The following is an 18,985-nucleotide window of genomic DNA, read 5'->3' as shown; positions in this document are numbered from 1 at the left end:
CATACAGACTCAGAAAATAGATGTTAAATAAAATTAGGATCATTCACAGTAAATGTAGAGGGGAAAAAAACAAACATATCAGGAGTTCAGTGTTCCAAAAAGGTCTAAAATCCAGCTACTATGGTGCTCAGATGTAGAGTGGGGTACTGAATAATTATGATATCAGCAATATAGTAACAGGAGCAAGAAGGCTTATCCATCAGTGACATCTTTGTTCTTCACAAAAGCCTTAACACACAACAGGCAATTAATAGAGTGTAAAAATGGACTGGTGAAAGAAAATAAAACTGAAACTATGAGGAATACATTTCCACTCACCTTTGCAGTTGATTGTTTTTAGGGAAAATATCAGTGTATGTCACATGAATTTTAAGAAACTAAAAAACAAACGTATCATTGCCTGCAAAGTTTAACTTAGTAAGGTCGTGAGAAGGAATCATAAGTCACTGAGACCACTAGGGCACCATTCAGCTTATTTCTTCTAGGGAATTAAAGTTTTAGAGAAAATAAAAATTAGAAGAAGAAAAAAAAAGCTTCAACAGCAATGCACCCTAGTGGCCTGAATAAGGTCCAGTAATGCTGTTGCCTAAGTACTTAATATTCTCCTGTGAGGGACTCAATAAAGTCCCCTGTGCTTAATTAAATCATATCACATTCCAAGGCCTGCAAACTATAATTATATGCCTGTGAGAATCTAACTGGAAAAGCACAGTTAATGCTCTTGCACAACCCCTGAGATCACCAATAGAAATCTAATGTAGATTATAATCAGGCTTTCTGACTTTCCAGCCCTTTACACTCCCCTCCCACTTCCTTATGTTAGTTCTGTTTTAGGGCAATGGTTTGGTTCCATCTAGTGAAGTACAAGACACACCCTTCTATTACAGGAACAGTTCTGAGCCTTGATGTTTAACAGAAGTAATAGCGTTAGAAACTTGAAATTGTAAGTAAATTCAACTTCGGTTACAATCTTTATCATGTTTACACCAAATTAGTTGTAAAAGAAAAACCAAATTGTCTTCGTGACAATAATCTTATTTGTACATTCAATAAATGTTTATTAATCTTCAGTGTGTACTGGCACTTAACCAGGTATTTGGGATACAAAGGTGAGTAGCAGGCAGTGTCCTTCTACTGCCAAGAAGCTTGCATTATCGTGGGGAATAAGCACATAGGCAGACAACTGCAGCAATGCTGAGAGCCTACTGCTTGACACACTGCCAGCTTTTTTATGTATGTTAGTCATAACTGCTGCAAGAACTGTGGGTCGGGTATTATTACTAGCAATTTATGGAACAGATACTCAGCTTAAATTTGTCAAAAGTACGTGTTGGAGGCAGCAACTCTAATCCCAAATCCTTCTGTGTTCAAAGACAGAGATTTCTTTCTCACACATGGTATCTTTTGTTGGGTACCTAATAACAGAGCCACAATGGGCTTCCCTTGTGGCTCAGCTGGTAAAGAATCTGCATTGCAGGAGACCTGGGTTTGATCCCTGGGTTGGGAAGATCCCCTGCAGAATGAAAAGGCTACCCAAGCCCATATTCTGGCCTGGAGAATTCCATGGACTATATAGTCTATGGGGTTGCAAAGAGTTGGACACAAATGAGCAACTTTCACTTTCACTTTAGTAACTGAGAAATGCTCAGGATATCACAGTACATTTAACCCAGTAAATAGAACCCAATTGCTGTAGAATGAAGTCAGAGTCATTTTTTATTCTTCCCTTCACTTCACTTGCACACAATTACCACATCTTTACCTCTCCCTCACGGATTTCTCAAAACCACCTCTTTGCATCCACACTTCCACCACCCTAATCCAGAACACCATTCATCACCACTCAGATGGAATATTACAAAGACCTCCGAAGCACTCCCCTTACCTGAAGTCATTCCTGCTCCACCACAATACATATTTATACTCTTTTTGAAATGCAAATCTAATTATATCACACCATGTTTAAGTGATTTTCCTTTAAAATTAAATCTAAATAGCTGTTCATGGTTTGTTTCAATGACATGAATTCTGTCTCACTCTGCATTTTCTCTCCAATTCTCATCATGTACTCACTCTAAGCATTAGTCATTCTAATCTTTTCAATTTCTCAATCTTGCATGCTTCTTCACCTCCTGGACTCTGAATTTCCTCTCCATCTTACTTATTCAAGTTTGAAGCTTGCTTTTTAATTTTAGACCAGATACCAACTTTTCTATGGAGACTTCTCTGGTTGCTCCTTAACATGGCTGAATTCCCTTAGCATAGTCTCCCACATGCCCCCACCCCTCTTCCCCATGGCAGTTCAGATATTTTACACAAAATGCCCATTTGCTTTTCTTTAATCTCTACTACCTTATGGAGTTATCCCTGCACTGAGAAGTCAGGGATCATCTGTGTCTTGTTTCAGTTGAATCTATATACAGTATGATAAAATATCTGAAACATAATAGATAAAAATTAGTGTCTATAGAGGCTCTGAGAGCAAATACTATTTTTAAAATAAAAAGCTTTATGTTGCTTTCAAGAAATAAATCAGTGTACATCAACTATAAAATACTATTTTGGGGGGAAAAAAGACAACAAAAACACAACCTTTTTTTTAGTCTTATTTTTTTTTTGCAACCTGTTCTCTTAAGAGCAATGCAGTATTTCATTCAGAATACCTGGTATTTGGCTCTACTTACCACTTAAAGCAAAAGATAGTAAAAATCCTCAGTGAAAGGAAGAATTAACAGAAAAGTCAAACTGTGTGCCTGAGATTTAAGTTGGAGATTTAATGGAATAAATTTATAAGAATACCTCCTCAAATTAAATTGAGAACTTCTCTGGTGGCTCAGACAGTAAAGCATCTGCCTACAATGTGGGAGATCCTGGTTTGAGCCCTGGGTTGGGAAGATTCCCTGGAGAAGGAAATGGTGATCCACTCCAGTACTCTTGCCTGGAAAATCCAATGGATGGAGGTGCCTGATAGGCTACAGCCCATGGGGTCGCAAAGAGTAAGACACGACTGAGTGATTTCACTTTCACATTTATTAAGGAGTCCTATTCTTCCCAAGTGAAAAACAGCACTTTTCACTGTGAAGAATAGCACTTCCTAAGTCCTATTCTTCCTAAGTGAAAGAGAAGAGTGAAAAACTTGGCTTAAAACTCAACATTCAGAAAACTAAGATCATGGCATCTAGTCCCATCACTTCATGGCAAATAGACAGGGAAACAATGGAAACAGTGAGAGATTTTACTTTGGTGGTGGCGGGGGGCTCCAAAATCACTGCAGATGGTAACTGCAGCCATGAAATTAAAAGACGTTTCCTCCTTGGAAGAAAAGCTGACCAACCTAGACAGTATATTAAAAAACAGAGACATTACTTTGTCAACAAAGGTCTGTCTAGTCAAAGCTACAGTTTTTCCAGTAGTCATGTATGGATGTGAGAGTTGGACTACAAAGAAAGCTGAGTGCCGAAGAAATGATGCTTTTGAACTGTGGTGTTGGAGAAGACTTTTAAGAGTCCTTTGGACTGCTAGGAGATCCAACCAGTCTATCCTAAAGGAAATCAGTCCTGAATATTCACTGGAAGGACAGATGCTGAAGCTGAAACTCCAATAGTTGGGCTACCTGATGCAAAGAACTGACTCACTGGAAGAGACTCTGATGCTGGGAAATTTGAAGGTGGGAGGAGATGGGGACGACAGAGGATGAGATTGTTGGATGGCATCAAGGACTCAAAGGACATGAGTTTGAGTAAACTCTGGGAATTGGTGATGGATAGGGAAGCCTGGCATGCTGCAGTCCATGGGGTTGCAAAGAGTCAGACTTGAATGAGTGACTGAACTGAACTGATTCTTCCTAAAATTTAAAATTACAATATAAAATGCTACTTCTCTGGTGTCCATGAACTTTATAATTCATTATTCTGGAACCCTGAGGTCCTAGTGATTTTAGGACATTTTGGGAGTACTTTATATATTTTGTTCTGCCATAAATTTTTTATTATTTTTCTTTTCTATGTCCTACATTTTTCTAGATTGCAACTAAATTATAAGCCTTTTAACAATATAAAACCTGTGTTTTTCAGAGGCAAGCGTGAATTGCCAAATTACTGGTTTTCAGGATACAATTCTACTCCATTTAGTTTGGATATTAAATTGGTTTCTCCTTAAAGATGCATGAATAATATAAGCTTTAGCTCAGAAAAAGTTCAGGCAGTTTTTAAAACAATTTAAGAGTAAAATTCTGTTAATTTTGGATAGTGGAGGTATTTAGAGACATGTTATTCTTGATCCCATTTACCAGACAGCCACTGAAAACTCATTCAAAGCCATGCAATATAGCATTTATATGTCCATTCTTATCCCCCAACTTTCCTTCAGCAGCACAGTTGGTGAGATTAGACATGTAAATAAAAGGTTAAATAATATAAATATAAACAGATTTTACTATCCAATATATGATGGAGACAAACCTAAGCAGCTTTAATAAACAGACTTCAGAGATCAAATCATATCTACTTCTTGCTACATGAGTTCTCCAACAGCCTTAAGTAAAAAGAAATAACATTCAGTCATAAACATATTTGCCACTTCATTTATTTATATGGTGATGGCCTTAGGATTCAAAGCCTGAGCTACTAGTCCAGGATATTACAAAGTACAATTATATATTAAAGAAATAAACAAAAAGGCAGATGGTTTTTACGCTTCATTGATCCAAACAACTGATCTTCCTGTGGAATCCCAAATGATATCTTTTCCTGAACTACTTACTGATAAATATAGATTGCAACTGATCATAAAAAAATTAATGTCTCAAAATCCTCAGAGTATTCAAATGGTTACTTTTTTCAACTGCCCATTCAGTATATTTTCTGAACATACAACCATGCATATGTAGAACAGTATAAAATGTTAATATTTTCGTGTGTCCCACAGCAAACAGAAGAACACAGCAGGAGAGAATCAATGAAGCAAGACTTCTAACTTCCTTCTATGCCAATCATTTTTGCAGGAACATTTATCTCTCAGGCATTTGGGGAAATTATCCTTTCTGTCTGGCTTCCTTTGTCCTCTTAGGAAGTGAGAGAAAAGTAGGAAAAATAATGTTTATTTGAGCAAAAGCCAGTTTGAGGGAATCAAGAAACAGAAATGACTTTTATTTCTTATTTTACTTTGTAACTTCTGTGCTCAGTCAGAATGAGAATACCTGTGTTTACTTAATACTACCACAAATTATAACTTAAAAAGTGGCCAGTTTTTATACATTCCTACAATTCTAAGTTATTAATTTCACTTGACAAGATGAACTTTGGCTTAGGAATCTAATAACTATTTCTAAAATAAGCTTCTATCCATTACATGTCCCCTTAGAGTAACAAAATGTTAAGCTTCAGAACTTACATCTCAGAGATGAGAAAACTCCATCCTAGAGAATAAGTACATAATCCAATATTATATGATGATTTAATATTATGACTCAGAAACCGATCTCCTATCACTCACTTCACGATTCTAACCTGGATGAAATACACTGCACAAAGAACATTTCCTGAGAAACTGTGGAAGTAAGAACAGGGAGACAAACAAAAACAAAACCATAAAAAGATAGTTCAGTGTTCAGTTCAGTCGCTCAGTCGTGTCCGACTCCTTGCGACCCCACGAACCGCAGCATGACAGGCCTCCCTGTCCATCACCAACTCCCAGAGTCCACCCAAACCCATATCCATTGAGTTGGTAATGCCACCCAGCCATCTTATGCCCTGTCATCCCCTTCTCCTCCTGCTTGCAATCTTTCCCAGCATCAGGGTCTTTTCAAACGAGTCAGCTCTTCGCATCAGGTGGCCAAAGTACTGGAATGTCAGCTTCAACATCAGTCCTTCCAATGAACACCCAGGACTGATCTCCTTTAGGATGAACTGGTTGAATCGTCATACTATCCAAGGGACTCTCAAGAGTCCTCTCCAACACCACAGTTCAAAAGCATCAATTCTACACTCAGCTTTCTTTATAGTCCAATTCACACATCCATACATGACCACTGGAAAAACCGTAGCCTTGACTAGATGGACCTTTGTTGGCAAAGTAATGTCTCTGCTTTTTAATATGCTGTCTAGATTGGTCATAACTTTCCTTCCAAGGAGTAAGCGTCTTTTAATTTCATGGCTGCAATCACCATCTATCATCTGCTTATGAAATTCATTTTTTCAATTTGTATTACAGTTTCTCCCTCTCTACTAGATTATTTGTAAAGGCAAACAAATCTTTATTAAGCAACAAGAGTAACATCAGCACAAGATGTTAGAGTAACTAAATTTTCCCACAACCTCATATTTCTCCACCCTCTTTTCTCTGCTTCTTAGTTAAAATAATCTTTTATAGCTCCTGCTTTAGTTTACAGTCTTTTCAAAACCAACTCTAACTCAGCTTCTGATCTCAACATTCTCTTCATTTGATTCTTTTAATCATGAATGACTTCTTGCTGCCAAATTCCATGATCATTTCTTTGATTATTTCCGAACAATCTCTGTATTCCCATGAGGTCAGTAATTCATCCTTCCTAAAACATGTTCTTCTTTAGGATTTCTTAATACTACACTATTTTCCCTATTGCATTCATAGCTTCTTATTCAGCTCCTTTACTGGGTGCTATAACTACTGTGATGTCCCAGAATTCTGTTCTATATGCTTTCCTCTTCTTTGTGTGTGCCCTCTCTTCAAGGCTCTGGCTTCCACTAATATCAATGTGCTGAAGACTCTGAACATTGTCTCAGAAGGGTGTCCACTATCTAGATTTGTATATTGTCATCTCTACCTCTCTACTGGTAAGGATAATAGTCATGAAGCAACATAAAATAATTCACACAGTATTCTTGAGTTTTGTTTCTAAACCCATTCGTTCCTGAGCATTTAATCTGAGTAAATGACCCTATAATCTGAACATCTGAACAAGTCAATATCTCAATTATTTTTCAATTTAAGATTTTCTTTCTCTTTCTACTTCATACTCTAACATCTAATCCAAAGCCTGGTCCCACTGGCTTCATCCAAGAAAGAAAAAAATATTTATAACCCAAATACATCTACTTTTCTCCATCTTCATTCAGTTCAGTTGCTCAGTCATGTCTGACTCCTTGTGACCTGATGGATTACAGCACGCCAGGCCTCCCTGTCCATCACCAACATCCAGAGTTTACTGAAACTCATGTCCATTGAGTCAGTGATGTTATCCAACCATTCTGTCCTCTGTCATCCCCTTCTCCTCCCACCTTCAAGCTTTCCCAGAATTAGGGTCTTTTCCAGTGAGTCAGTTCCTCGCATCAGGTGGCCCAAATATTGGAGTTTCAGCTTCAACATCAGTCCTTGCAATGAATATTCAGGACTGATTTCCTTTAGGATGAACTGGTTGGATCCAAGGGACTCTCGAGAGTCTTCTCCAATACCACAGTTCAAAAGCAGCAATTCTTACATGCTCAGCTTTCTTTACATTTCAACTCTCACATTCATACATGACTACTGGAAAAAACAGCTTTGACTAGACATTACTTTGTTGGCAAAGTAATGTTTCTGCTTTTTAATAAAGTGTCTAGGCTGGTCATAACTTTTCTTCCAAGGAGTAAGCATCTTTTGATTTCATGGCTGCAGTCACCATCTGCAGTCATTTTAGAGCCCCAAAACAAAGTCTGTCACTGTTTCCACAGTTTCCCCATCTATTTGCCATGAAGTGATGGGACCAGATGCCATTATCTTAGTTTTCTGAGTGTTAACTTTTAAGCCAACTTTTTCACTCTCCTCTTTCACTTTCATCAAGAGGCTCTTTAGTTCTTCACTTTCTGCCATAAGAGTTGTGTCATCTGCATATCTGAAGTTATTGATATTTCTCCCAACAATCTTGGTTCCAGCTTGTGCTTCATCCAGTCTTCATTACCACTTTCATTATCTCTCATCTGCCCAATGTGATAACTTTCAATGTTTGCCTATATCTCCTCTACAATTAATTTTCTACATATAGCTAGAGTGATCTTTTTTAAATACAACTCACATTTTGTCACTTTCTCATTTTGTTAAAATCCTCCAATAGCTTTCCATTACACCTAGAATAAAATTCAAATATGTACTGTGATTTTTGCAAAGCTTTATTCTATTCACTACTACAACCTCACCATCTACTTTTCAAGTTTTCTCCGGATACACTGGCCTTTTTCATTTTTAATTCAGTTTTCCTTTTAACTCTCAAGCATATTCAAATTCTGTTCCTTTGCATGAACAATAATAATAACTAAGATTTATTGAACTATAATAATGGTTAACATTTATTAATTAACTGTATATCAAACACTAATCAAAACACTTGGCATATATTTTTATATAATTCTCCCAATAACTGTTTGAGTTAGGTATTATTACTGCTGTTACCCACCAGACACTGAGAGGTTACCAACTGTTCAAGACCCCCAGGGAGTGAGTAATAAAGTCAGGATTCAAATCCAGGCAGATTTCTTAAACCATGCTTCCAATTACTTTAGAATCCTGCCTTCCTCTAGTTGATTCACAGTCTAAACGTATCTCTCTTCAAGGATCCATAGCTTCCTCCTTGTCAATTAGATCCCAAATTAAACATCACCTTCTTTGAAAGGTATTCCCTACCCACCCATCTAAAGCAGTTCCCCTGTCCCTCTTTATCAAATTACTCTACTTAAATATACACTGATTTTATTCTTATCTGATCTATTGGCTAGGTTGCTTATTTTTCATTTATTTTCTCTCTTCCCATCAAAATGTAAGCTTCACCAGAACAGAGTGGTTATGTCTTTCTTATCACTGTCTTTCTCATCATTCTCAATTCAGTTCAGTGGCTCATTCAGGTCCAACTCTTTGTGACCCCATGAATGGCAGCATGCCTGGCTTCCCTGTCCATCAACAATTCCCAGAGCCTACTCAAACTCATGTCTATCGTGAAGGTGATGCCATCCAACCATCTCATCCTCTGTCATTCCCTTGTCCTCCCGCCTTCAATCTTTCCCAGCATCAGGGTGTTTTCCAGTGAGTCAGTTCTTCATATCAGGTGGCCAAAGTATTGGAGTTTCAGCTTCATCATCAGTCCTTCCAATAAATATTTAGGACTGATTTCCTTTAGGATGGACTGGTTGGATCCCCTTGTAGTCCAAGGGACTTTCAAGAGTCTTCCCCAATACCACATTTCAAAAGCATCAATTCTTCAATGCTCATCTTTCTTTATAGTTCAACTCTCACATCCATACATGACTACTGGAAAAACCATAGCCTTGACTAGACTGACCTTTGTTGGTAAAGCAATGTCTCTGCTTTTGAATATGCTGTCTAGGTTGGTCTTAATTTTTCTTTCAAGGAGTAAGTGTTTTTTAATTCCATGGATGCCGTCACCATCTGTGGTAATTTCTGAGCCCCCCCAAATAAAGTCTGTCACTGTTTCCTCATCTATTTGCCATGAAGTAATGGGACAAGATGCCATGACCTTAGTTTTGTGAATGTTGAGTTTTAAGCCAACTTTTTCACTCTCCTCTTTCACTTTCAAGAGGCTCTTTAGTTCTTCTTCACTTTCTGCAATAAGTATGGTGTCATCTGCATATCTGAGGTTATTGATATTTCTCCCGCAAGTCAATCTTGATTCCAGCTTGTGATTTATCCAGCCCAGCATTTCGCATGATGTACTCTGCATATAAGCCAAATAAGCAGGGTGACAATATACAGACTTGCATATTCTTTTCCCAATTTGGAACCAGTCTGTTGTTTCATGTCTAGTTCTAACTGTTGCTTCTTGACCTGCATACAGATTTCTCGGAGGCAGTAAGGAGCTCTGGTATTCCCATCTCTTGAAGAATTTTCCATAGTTTTAAGGCTTTGGCATCTGGAACTCTCTGGTTCCTCTGCTTTTCTAAATCCAGCTTGAAATTCTGGAAGGTCATGGTTCACATACTGTTGAAGCCTGGCTTGGAGAATTTTGAGCATTACTTTGCTAGCCTGTGAGAGGAGTACAATTTTGTGGTTGGTTGAGCATTCTTTATGATTGCCTTTCTTTGAATCTGGGATGAAAACACCTTTTCCAGTCCTGTGGCCACTGCTGAATTTTCCAGATTTGCTGGCATATGAGTGCAGCACTTTCACAGCATTATCTTTTAGGATTTGGAATAGCTCAACTGGAATTCTATCACCTCCACTAGCTTTGTTCAACAAAACAAAAGTAAATTCTTCACTTCAAGTGTACTTTTTACATTAATACTACAAAAACTGAAAGGCTGTCACTTTGGGATTAAAACTTGTGGTGGGCTGAGCTCAAATTCTGAATGGTACCAGAAAGACAAAGACAATGTTACCAAAAAGATATACAGAGAAAAATCAAAGTACACAAAACACAAAGTTCTTAAGGGTTTATAAGATCTCCCCTGGCCAGATTAGATACAAAACATTTTTATTTGAAACCAGAGCTAACACAGTTTCACAGGCATATTTTGAAAATGCTTTTCATCTAACTTATAAACCTATTGACTGAAATCTCCCAGAGTCAAATGTTTGTAAATTTATATTGATTTACTAGATAATAGATATGTTACTTTCACACAGATAAGACCACTACCCTTATCAAGTGTTGTTAGACATAATAAGAAATATAACTCCATTAAACTTATCCTTTCAAGACTCTCACCTTCATTTTTTACAGAGAACAAAACATGGGAGATTAGTTGAATCTGCTTGTTTCTATGTTTGACCATATTCATGGGTATGTTCTGAAGAAGAGTACAGGTAAATGTGGCTTAAAATGAGATAAATTTCTAGTATCTAAGAAGCCTGTGTTAATGAAAGAAGTGTTATTGTATTATTATATAGTTCAGTACCCAGGGCTGAATTTCTATAAATTTTATTTATCATCAACAGATATTTAGTGCACTCAATGCTACATCTTTTTTTCTCCAAATAGTTTTGGTCTGATAAATTCTACTTAACTTTCCTTGCCAGTGGAATTCAAAACAGGAAAAGAAGAGGAACAGAAAGGATAGCATGCAAACAATCATATTTTGAGAAGCTAGAACCTATGAACCTATTTTGTCTTCCTGTTCACCTTATACCCTCAGTATCTAGCACAGTCCTGGTACATAGTAAATTCTCAGTAAATGGTTGTTTAAAAAAACTTATTTCACATTTAAATCATAACTCTTTATTTTACCCTCTATCATACTTCAGAGAAAAATCCTACTGCTGCAAGAGGAAAGCAAAGTCATTTTTAGTTGAGGTTTAGAAGCTCTTAACCTCTGGTGTAATTTCTTTCTTAATTCCTGGTCTAAACAATATAAGACTTAGCAGTATCTCTTTGCCATATAGATACAACGCTGGGGTAGAGCCAAATGCTTCAGAAGCCAAGATACCCCAAGCCACTGAAGTGTTATCAGTTTCTAGAAATGTTGATTCATAAGATTCATAGTGCGTATCCTAGTCCCAAAAAGCATTAAGCCCAGAAAACAACTTAACGCCTGAAGTATGCATATGGCTGAAGGAAATATGAGCTTGGCATCTTCTTGCTTTGTCCAAGCTATATTTCAGTCTCCAGGCACTGGAGGCCACCTACAGCAACCAGGTCAGTTTTGCTGAGAAGACAGGTTAAAAACCCCAGTTTGAGGTTTCACTTTATGGTCTGTCCATCTAAAATGTTATATTAAAATTTGTAACTTCAAAATCTCTATTTGCTTTCAGTATCAAAACAGTCTGACATCATCATAATTTATTACTGATTGTGTTACCATTTGGTCATTTCCTCTGGGTATAAAGTTTTGTGGGGGTGAACATTATTTTACATTTATGTTTCATATTTGGTATATTATATTGGTCTATCTCCAGAACTAATTTAAACTGGCATCTGAGATTCTTTGTTTGTTCTTTTTAAGATCATATAATGTTATTCACCTTTGAAAGATATTTTTAAAGACATTTTAATCTAATTATTCCTTCTATAGAGAATAGATATTCAATAGCTGCATATTCTTCCAAGGTCATAATCACTTACTATTCTGAAACAAAAAACAATTCTAGTGGAATCACATGATCAGTACCTTTTAGTACAGCTCCTGCAAATGTATTAACCAATGTTATTGCTTACTAGCTTATCTTCACACCTATATGAAGTGACTGATGAATGTTAAAATTCATAATATGGATTTTACCTTTTTAAGATAAAAAAAAAACTGTAGAGAGAGAGATTGCATTATTAATTATAAAACAGGGCAAGAAGTTTAGAGAACATAATTTCAATCTAGTGTTTACAGTCCTGAAATCAAATTAAAATGCAAAGGATTCACAGCTTCCAATTCTGGAGACTATTTGCATCTTCAATTTCCAGCTACCTCTTAGACCTGCAAGGAAGCAGGCAAATAAAAATCTGGGAATGATTTTTTAATAAGCAGTATATAAATGTGACTTTTGCTTTTTTAATGTCCATTTTTAAGTTTTTGCAACTATATTAATGTTTTAAATTATAATTCAATATTGTATGTGTATGGCTAGAATGAATAGCAACAGTCACCTCCTCTGCACCCACTGGCACTAACAGGTTAGAGGAAGAATTTCAAAATGGCAACCACCAGTACTGGCCTCAGCAAGGTGGCCTGAGATTGCAAAATTGCTCCCACAGGTGTCTCAGTCCACAGGTAGTATCCCAATTGCTTTACACATCTCCAGAAGACGCTGAAAGATCAGGAAGTGGATCCTCTTCACCTATGGTCCATGAACTTTTTAATCTGGAGCTTTGTTTTTCTCTTGTCAAGAGGCCCACCTCTGCCTCTTCTACCCATCTCAATGCTGTCCTCTTACCCTTTGCTGCGGAGGCTCTGTTCATTCAGCTTTCAGATCCTTTTCCAAGGGAATACTCCTCCATTGGAACTATTCCATATGTAGTTGCGGATTTGCTGTATCCATGGAAGAAGGCGAGTTCAGGATCTTCCTGCACTGCCATTTTCAGTGTTCTTAGATGCTGAGTCCCTTACTTCTCTTCAAAGCAGAGCAGCTCCATCCTCAGCTCTTATCTTCTTTGCATAGACATGATTGCATCTCATTTAATCCTACACCTTTAATTAATTACCATTCTCCATCACTTTCTGCCTTCTAGAAATTTGTTAAAAATTTCTTCTCCTCTCACTGCTTTTGTACCATCCTCTTTGCTTTGACCCCCGCCTCCACTTTTACTTCTTTACCATCATTTTGATGAGACCTTGCAAAATAAAGGCAATACAAGCACTATTATCTATGTCAGTTACTTTTCATATTTCACCTACATTTGGTATTTTGATTTTGTTCAAAGAAATAATTTATTGTTCACACCTAAGGAGGAAGCCACATATTTTACTTTGTGGTGTTTTCTTAGTAAAAGGGATGTCTTTCTATCTATTTCAATGTACATATACTTTAAACTTTCATGCACTTTTATCATCTGTGCATTTACAAATATTTATGTAAGCCACCATTAAAGATTATATAGCTTTTACTTATTGAGTGCATTCAGAGAATACATTCAACTTGTACTCTTTCAGGATACATTTGGGGCTTCCCACATGGTGCCATGGTAAAGAATCTGCCTGCAATGCAGGAGACCTGAGTTCATTCCCTTGGTCAGGAAGATCCCCTGGAGTAGAGGATGACAACCCTCTCTAGTATTCTTGACTGGAAAATGTCATGGACAGAGGAGCCTGACCGGCTACGGTCCATGGGGTTGCAAAGAGTCAGACATGACTAAGCACAACCCAGGATATATTTACCTTTTTCTAGTTCAAACTGATACATTTTACTCACATACTGTTCATGAGTTTATACTAACTTGAGCTCATAGGTTTAACCAACCATCTTGCTATTCAGTATAAATAATGCCACTCAACTTCTGATTGGCTCAGTTTATCCAGTCTTGGGAAATTATAAAGTAACTCATTTATATAAAATGTACAAAGATGCTATCACATCTAGTTTTCTCAAAAAAAAAGAAGAAGAAATATCTTCAGCTTAGACTTTATAAAAAGCTGGAGATTAGTTACTGTGTAGTTATCAATGAAGTAATAGAACAAAATATAATGTTATCATTTATCATCTTTCTAGCTGTATCCTTACTATTTTGCCAGTTATAAATTATTCTTATGATTAATATACATAGAGAAAAATTAGCCAAGATAAGCCCTAAGCTACAATTAGTTTTGCCCTTTATTTGCTTTGGGGAAATGTTCTTTTCTTTCCAAACACACAGGAACCAACAGGTACTAAGGAGAATTTTATCAATTCTAAGGACAGGTAGAGGTGGATAAGCAGCATGGGCCATATAGAACAATTTTTTAAGTGGAAAAAAAGAACAGAAAGGAAAAAGTTGTATAAATAATAGGAAATATTTCTTTGTTTAGACCAAAGTCAACATTGATAGACACTCAGAATGTGTATGATAAATTACTTTTAAATTTTGCTGTTAAAAAAAAAAAATCACAAAATGCCTGGATTCCTTTTTCATTTAGACTTCGGCACTTATGATGTCTAAGCTCTTCCTAAGATTTTATTCATAACTAGAGTGATAAAAAGTATAATTTTTCAGCAAAGTCATTAATTTTTATTATTTATTATATCAATTGATACTCTGTATCTTTCATGGCATGGGACGACAGGGTCTGAGGGCTTGACTTCTGAGGGATTTTTTTCCCTTGTACTAAAGCTTAGGGCTGCTCTACCAGACCTAAAGGCATTTTACCCTTCAAAACTTTACCTTATTCAGGCAGACTGTGATTGCAGTGTTATTATTACATTCTATAAAAACAACTTTCACAGGAGCTGCTAATTTACCAGTAGAAACTGAAAGTCAGCTTATAGAATTCTTTCTGGCTTATAAAGGTAGTCCAAAGTCTCAAAGCATGAAGAGAGAGGGTCAAGTGAGGGGAAGCTGAGCTGAAGATCAGGTAAACAGGTCTATGGATAGTTTTTAACTTTTCTGACTACTTAGAAATGGCAGATGAATTGGTAAAATGACTTTCTTCATTTATTTCTTTCCAGATTATAGAAATAATTTCTCATTTTAAAACTCCACACTTTGGATTTACAGCACTGAAAAGCCACTACTTGTGATTCAAATTATAGTTAAATCCTAGCACCCAACATGAATGATCATTTGTTTAGAATAAGTGATATTAATTCTCTTTGTTTTGTTTTAGGATTCGTTTCTTTGCTGTTGGTGTAAATATGTGTGTTGGAATCATTGGCCATTTTCACCCAACATGTTTGTATTACTCTATTTTCAGCCTGTGGCAAACTGATGAAAATCACAGGCCCAATTACAGTCAAGACATCTGGAACCCGATTTGGCGCTTGGATGACAGATCCTTTAGCATCTGAGAAAAATAACAGAGTATGTTGCTTCCTCAAATACCTTCGCTTAGAATTATGTTTTATTAAATTTTATATCTACTAGACTATTCACTTGTTTTCAAGGACATCAATTGCTACTTGAAAAGTACTATACTTACTGTTTGCAAATATTTTCAGTTTGATAATATTAACTTATCTACAGATATATGTCAAACTTACTTTAGTAAAATGTTCTATCCTATAATTTATCAGTATAGTGAGCCTACTTTTTATTGGTTTTAAACCTGTTTTATGCTTTTAAAAGGCTAATTATAAGTGGAAAAAATTCTCCATATACTCCTTCTATAATTTGCTCCTTAGTGAAAAAAAAAAAAAACACTGAATAAGTAAAAATCTCAAGAGTTAACCAGTTCACTAAATAAGCCATATATTCCTAGAATCTAAGGGTAATTTTAAAGAAAACATTGCTGAAAATTTAAGGGTATTTGGCAATATCTGTATTATGAAAATCAATATATTAGAAACATACTGTGGCTCTATTAATGTTCTATCACTGAACTCAGTATACATTAGGATCCTCAAGAGTTATATCCAAACAAGTTATATCCAGTGAACTTTAGTAGCTTAATTAGTAAAATTATTTCATTAAAAGGTGGTTGTACCTATAGGCTGATCCAATGAGCAATTATTACTTGAAAGTTCTGTGGTGTCCATAAAGGGAAAATAAGTTGAATGTACAAAATTAGACCATATATTTTTCAGAGCAAGGAGTGGAACAAATAAATTTTCCAAATGTGATGATTTTTGCAATTATCACTAATCAAGTGGATCAGGTAAATGAACAAAGTGGTGTGTTTTTCATTGATATATGGTTCACTCAGTGATAAGCATCAAATGATCAAAAAATTTTAAAACAACTAAAAAAGAAAGGACAAAAAAAGCAAATCAATTTCAAGGCAGTACATTGTTCCTTTCCATGTAGGCCATGCCACTGTTTTTTGTCAAAGTCTGCAGTACTATCACACTGAAGCAGGTAAGTGGAAAGACAACGTTCCAGAGCCTGAGAATGACAATGACAATATGTCCTGATTCTTAGTGTCTTTATTTTGGAATTCTCAAAAACATATATAATTTAATTATTCCATTTTCCCCCTTTTTTCCAGGTTTGGTACATGGACAGTTATACCAACAATAAAATTGTCCGTGAGTACAAATCAATTGCTGACTTTGTCAGTGGGGCTGAATCAAGAACATACAACCTCCCTTTCAAATGGGCAGGAACTAACCATGTTGTCTACAATGGCTCACTCTACTTTAACAAGTATCAGAGTAACATCATCATCAAATACAGCTTTGATATGGGGAGAGTGCTTGCCCAACGAAGCCTGGAATATGCTGGTTTCCACAACGTTTACCCTTACACATGGGGTGGGTTCTCTGACATCGACTTAATGGCTGATGAAATCGGGCTGTGGGCTGTGTATGCAACTAACCAGAATGCAGGCAATATTGTCATCAGCCAACTTAACCAAGATACACTGGAGGTGATGAAGAGCTGGAACACTGGCTATCCCAAGAGAAGTGCAGGGGAATCCTTCATGATCTGTGGGACACTGTATGTCACCAATTCCCACTTAACTGGAGCCAAGGTATATTATTCCTATTCCACCAAAACCTCCACATATGAGTACACGGACATTCCCTTTCATAATCAATACTTTCACATATCCATGCTTGACTACAATGCAAGAGATAGAGCTCTTTATGCCTGGAACAATGGTCACCAGGTCCTATTCAATGTCACCCTTTTCCACATCATTAAGACTGAGGATGACACATAAGCAAATGTAATTTGTTGTCATCAATCTAAACAGTGTCATTTGTGATCAACTCTATAGGACCCCTTCTGTTTTCTCTTTATTATAACTTTCATCATTTCTCCAAAGCATTTTTTATTATAAAGTTGGTGTTTCAAAAAACATCTGAACTTGTATAAATTAACCTGTTTGAAACACATCTTAACTTCTTTATTTACAAGGCCTATCATGTCCTTGTCATGAAAAGCACTAAAAGAGCTTAAGTGGCTAAAGTCATACTTTTACAAAAGATTAATGATCTGCCTTATATTAGAGTCAGAGATTAATGGTGGCTTAAATGCATGAATGTCTTTTTTTTTTTTTAATCTGTCATTTTTTACTGTGTTTTGCTCCACATCAGAAAATATTTTGGTAGGAATTAGGGGAAAAAACACTTTCCCCTCATTTATTTCTAAAACAGATTTAAAGATCTTATTTATATGAGAAAATAATATTAATCATTTTGCTGTTATACGATTCTCTGATGCGGTGCTGTACATTCATTTTTAAATCTCTTGCTAACACTTTATTGGCAATACGTATTTCTACCATTGTAACCACCATTGTGCAATTGTATCTCTTCACTTCTGTGAAAGTAAGTAATATTTTTTATAAAATACACTGAAGTTTAATCTCAGTAATCATTATGGGTCACTTTTCAAGAGTGGTCAAGAAAGAAGTATCTTCTCAACCTACTCCTTTACATAAGCATTATAACCTAAAAAGAAAATCAAGCCAGATCTCTTACATAGATGCTTTATTTTACCCCAAGTTTATTGGATCACTGACATGGAACCCTAAAACTGATTCAGTAAAGATGAGCTACTCTGTTCACTCCACTGGAAGCAACCCATATAGTTGCTTGCAAAGATGCAGCTTGGTCACAACTGGACTTGACTCTACTCATTTCTTACACGTTCAAATTTTGTTCTTATATAATTAAGTATATTAATGTTTTAACTTAAATTTTACATACAACTGGCAATAATTAACTCCTTATGTAAGGATTCTAAAAGTACATGAAGCACATATGAAAACTCTTAAAATTAAATTTTTGTAATGTCATCTGGACTTATAAATTCTGAAGAGCTGTTGGCAAGATTTGTACAAAAGAAGACTGTGGGAAAACGGGAGTTGCCCAAGTGGTCTAAATGTTTAAATAATCGATTCAGAACACAAGATGGGAAGACAGCCCCTTGTTGCCCTGATTCATTGTGTGCAGAAGTGGTGTAATCAAAGAAACAGAGCTTTAATAATATCTTATGTTAATAACACCAAAAACATAATCAATATATATGAAACATGTCACTGTGTTTGGATGTACTTTCTACATACTTAAGGCAGTTTTATGGAAACCAGTGTGGGTTGGTTTTACAATTTAAAAAGTATATTCTATAATAAACAATATATAACTTAAATTGTTGTAAATGTTTAGCTTTACATATACATAATATCATCATTTCCTTTGTAAAGTAAGGATATAATAAATCAGATAAGGCATTGTATAAAGAAATAATTCTCAAGAATAATTCATTTCAAACGTCACAAGTAAAATATCATTCTCAAATATCTTACCATCAAAATTTTAGGATGAAAAACTCAATCTTGAAATTGTTAAAATTTAACAATTTCTTTTTTTTAACCTACAAAAATATATTAGCATGATTTAATGACCATTCTGTGTTCTTTTGCAATGCTGTCTTCTCTTTGAAACATTTACATATGTTCTCCTCTGCTTTTGAGAGTTAGAAAATTTAGGGGACTAACTTGTCATTGTACACACACTA

General features: G+C 35.9%; 1 protein-coding gene across 2 annotated transcripts in view; it reads left to right on the top strand.

Moving 5' to 3' along the window:
- The window catches only part of OLFM3 (olfactomedin 3), a 48,938-nt gene extending 31,720 nt beyond the window's left edge, over positions 1-17,218 (top strand). For both annotated transcript variants that reach the window (XM_069599181.1, XM_070292542.1), the window contains 2 exons: positions 15,276-15,382; positions 16,506-17,218. In XM_069599181.1, coding sequence (XP_069455282.1) covers positions 15,276-15,382; positions 16,506-17,183 — 785 coding nt within the window. In that variant the 3' untranslated portion in view covers positions 17,184-17,218. The remainder of the gene's footprint in view (positions 1-15,275; positions 15,383-16,505) is intronic.
- The last annotated feature ends 1,767 nt before the right edge of the window (positions 17,219-18,985 follow it).

This window comes from Ovis canadensis, chromosome 1 (genome assembly GCF_042477335.2).
Source record: "Ovis canadensis isolate MfBH-ARS-UI-01 breed Bighorn chromosome 1, ARS-UI_OviCan_v2, whole genome shotgun sequence".
Lineage (NCBI taxonomy): Eukaryota > Metazoa > Chordata > Mammalia > Artiodactyla > Bovidae > Ovis > Ovis canadensis.
The sequence above is the reverse complement of the archived record's forward strand: the minus strand, read 5'-3'. Positions and strand labels throughout refer to the sequence as shown.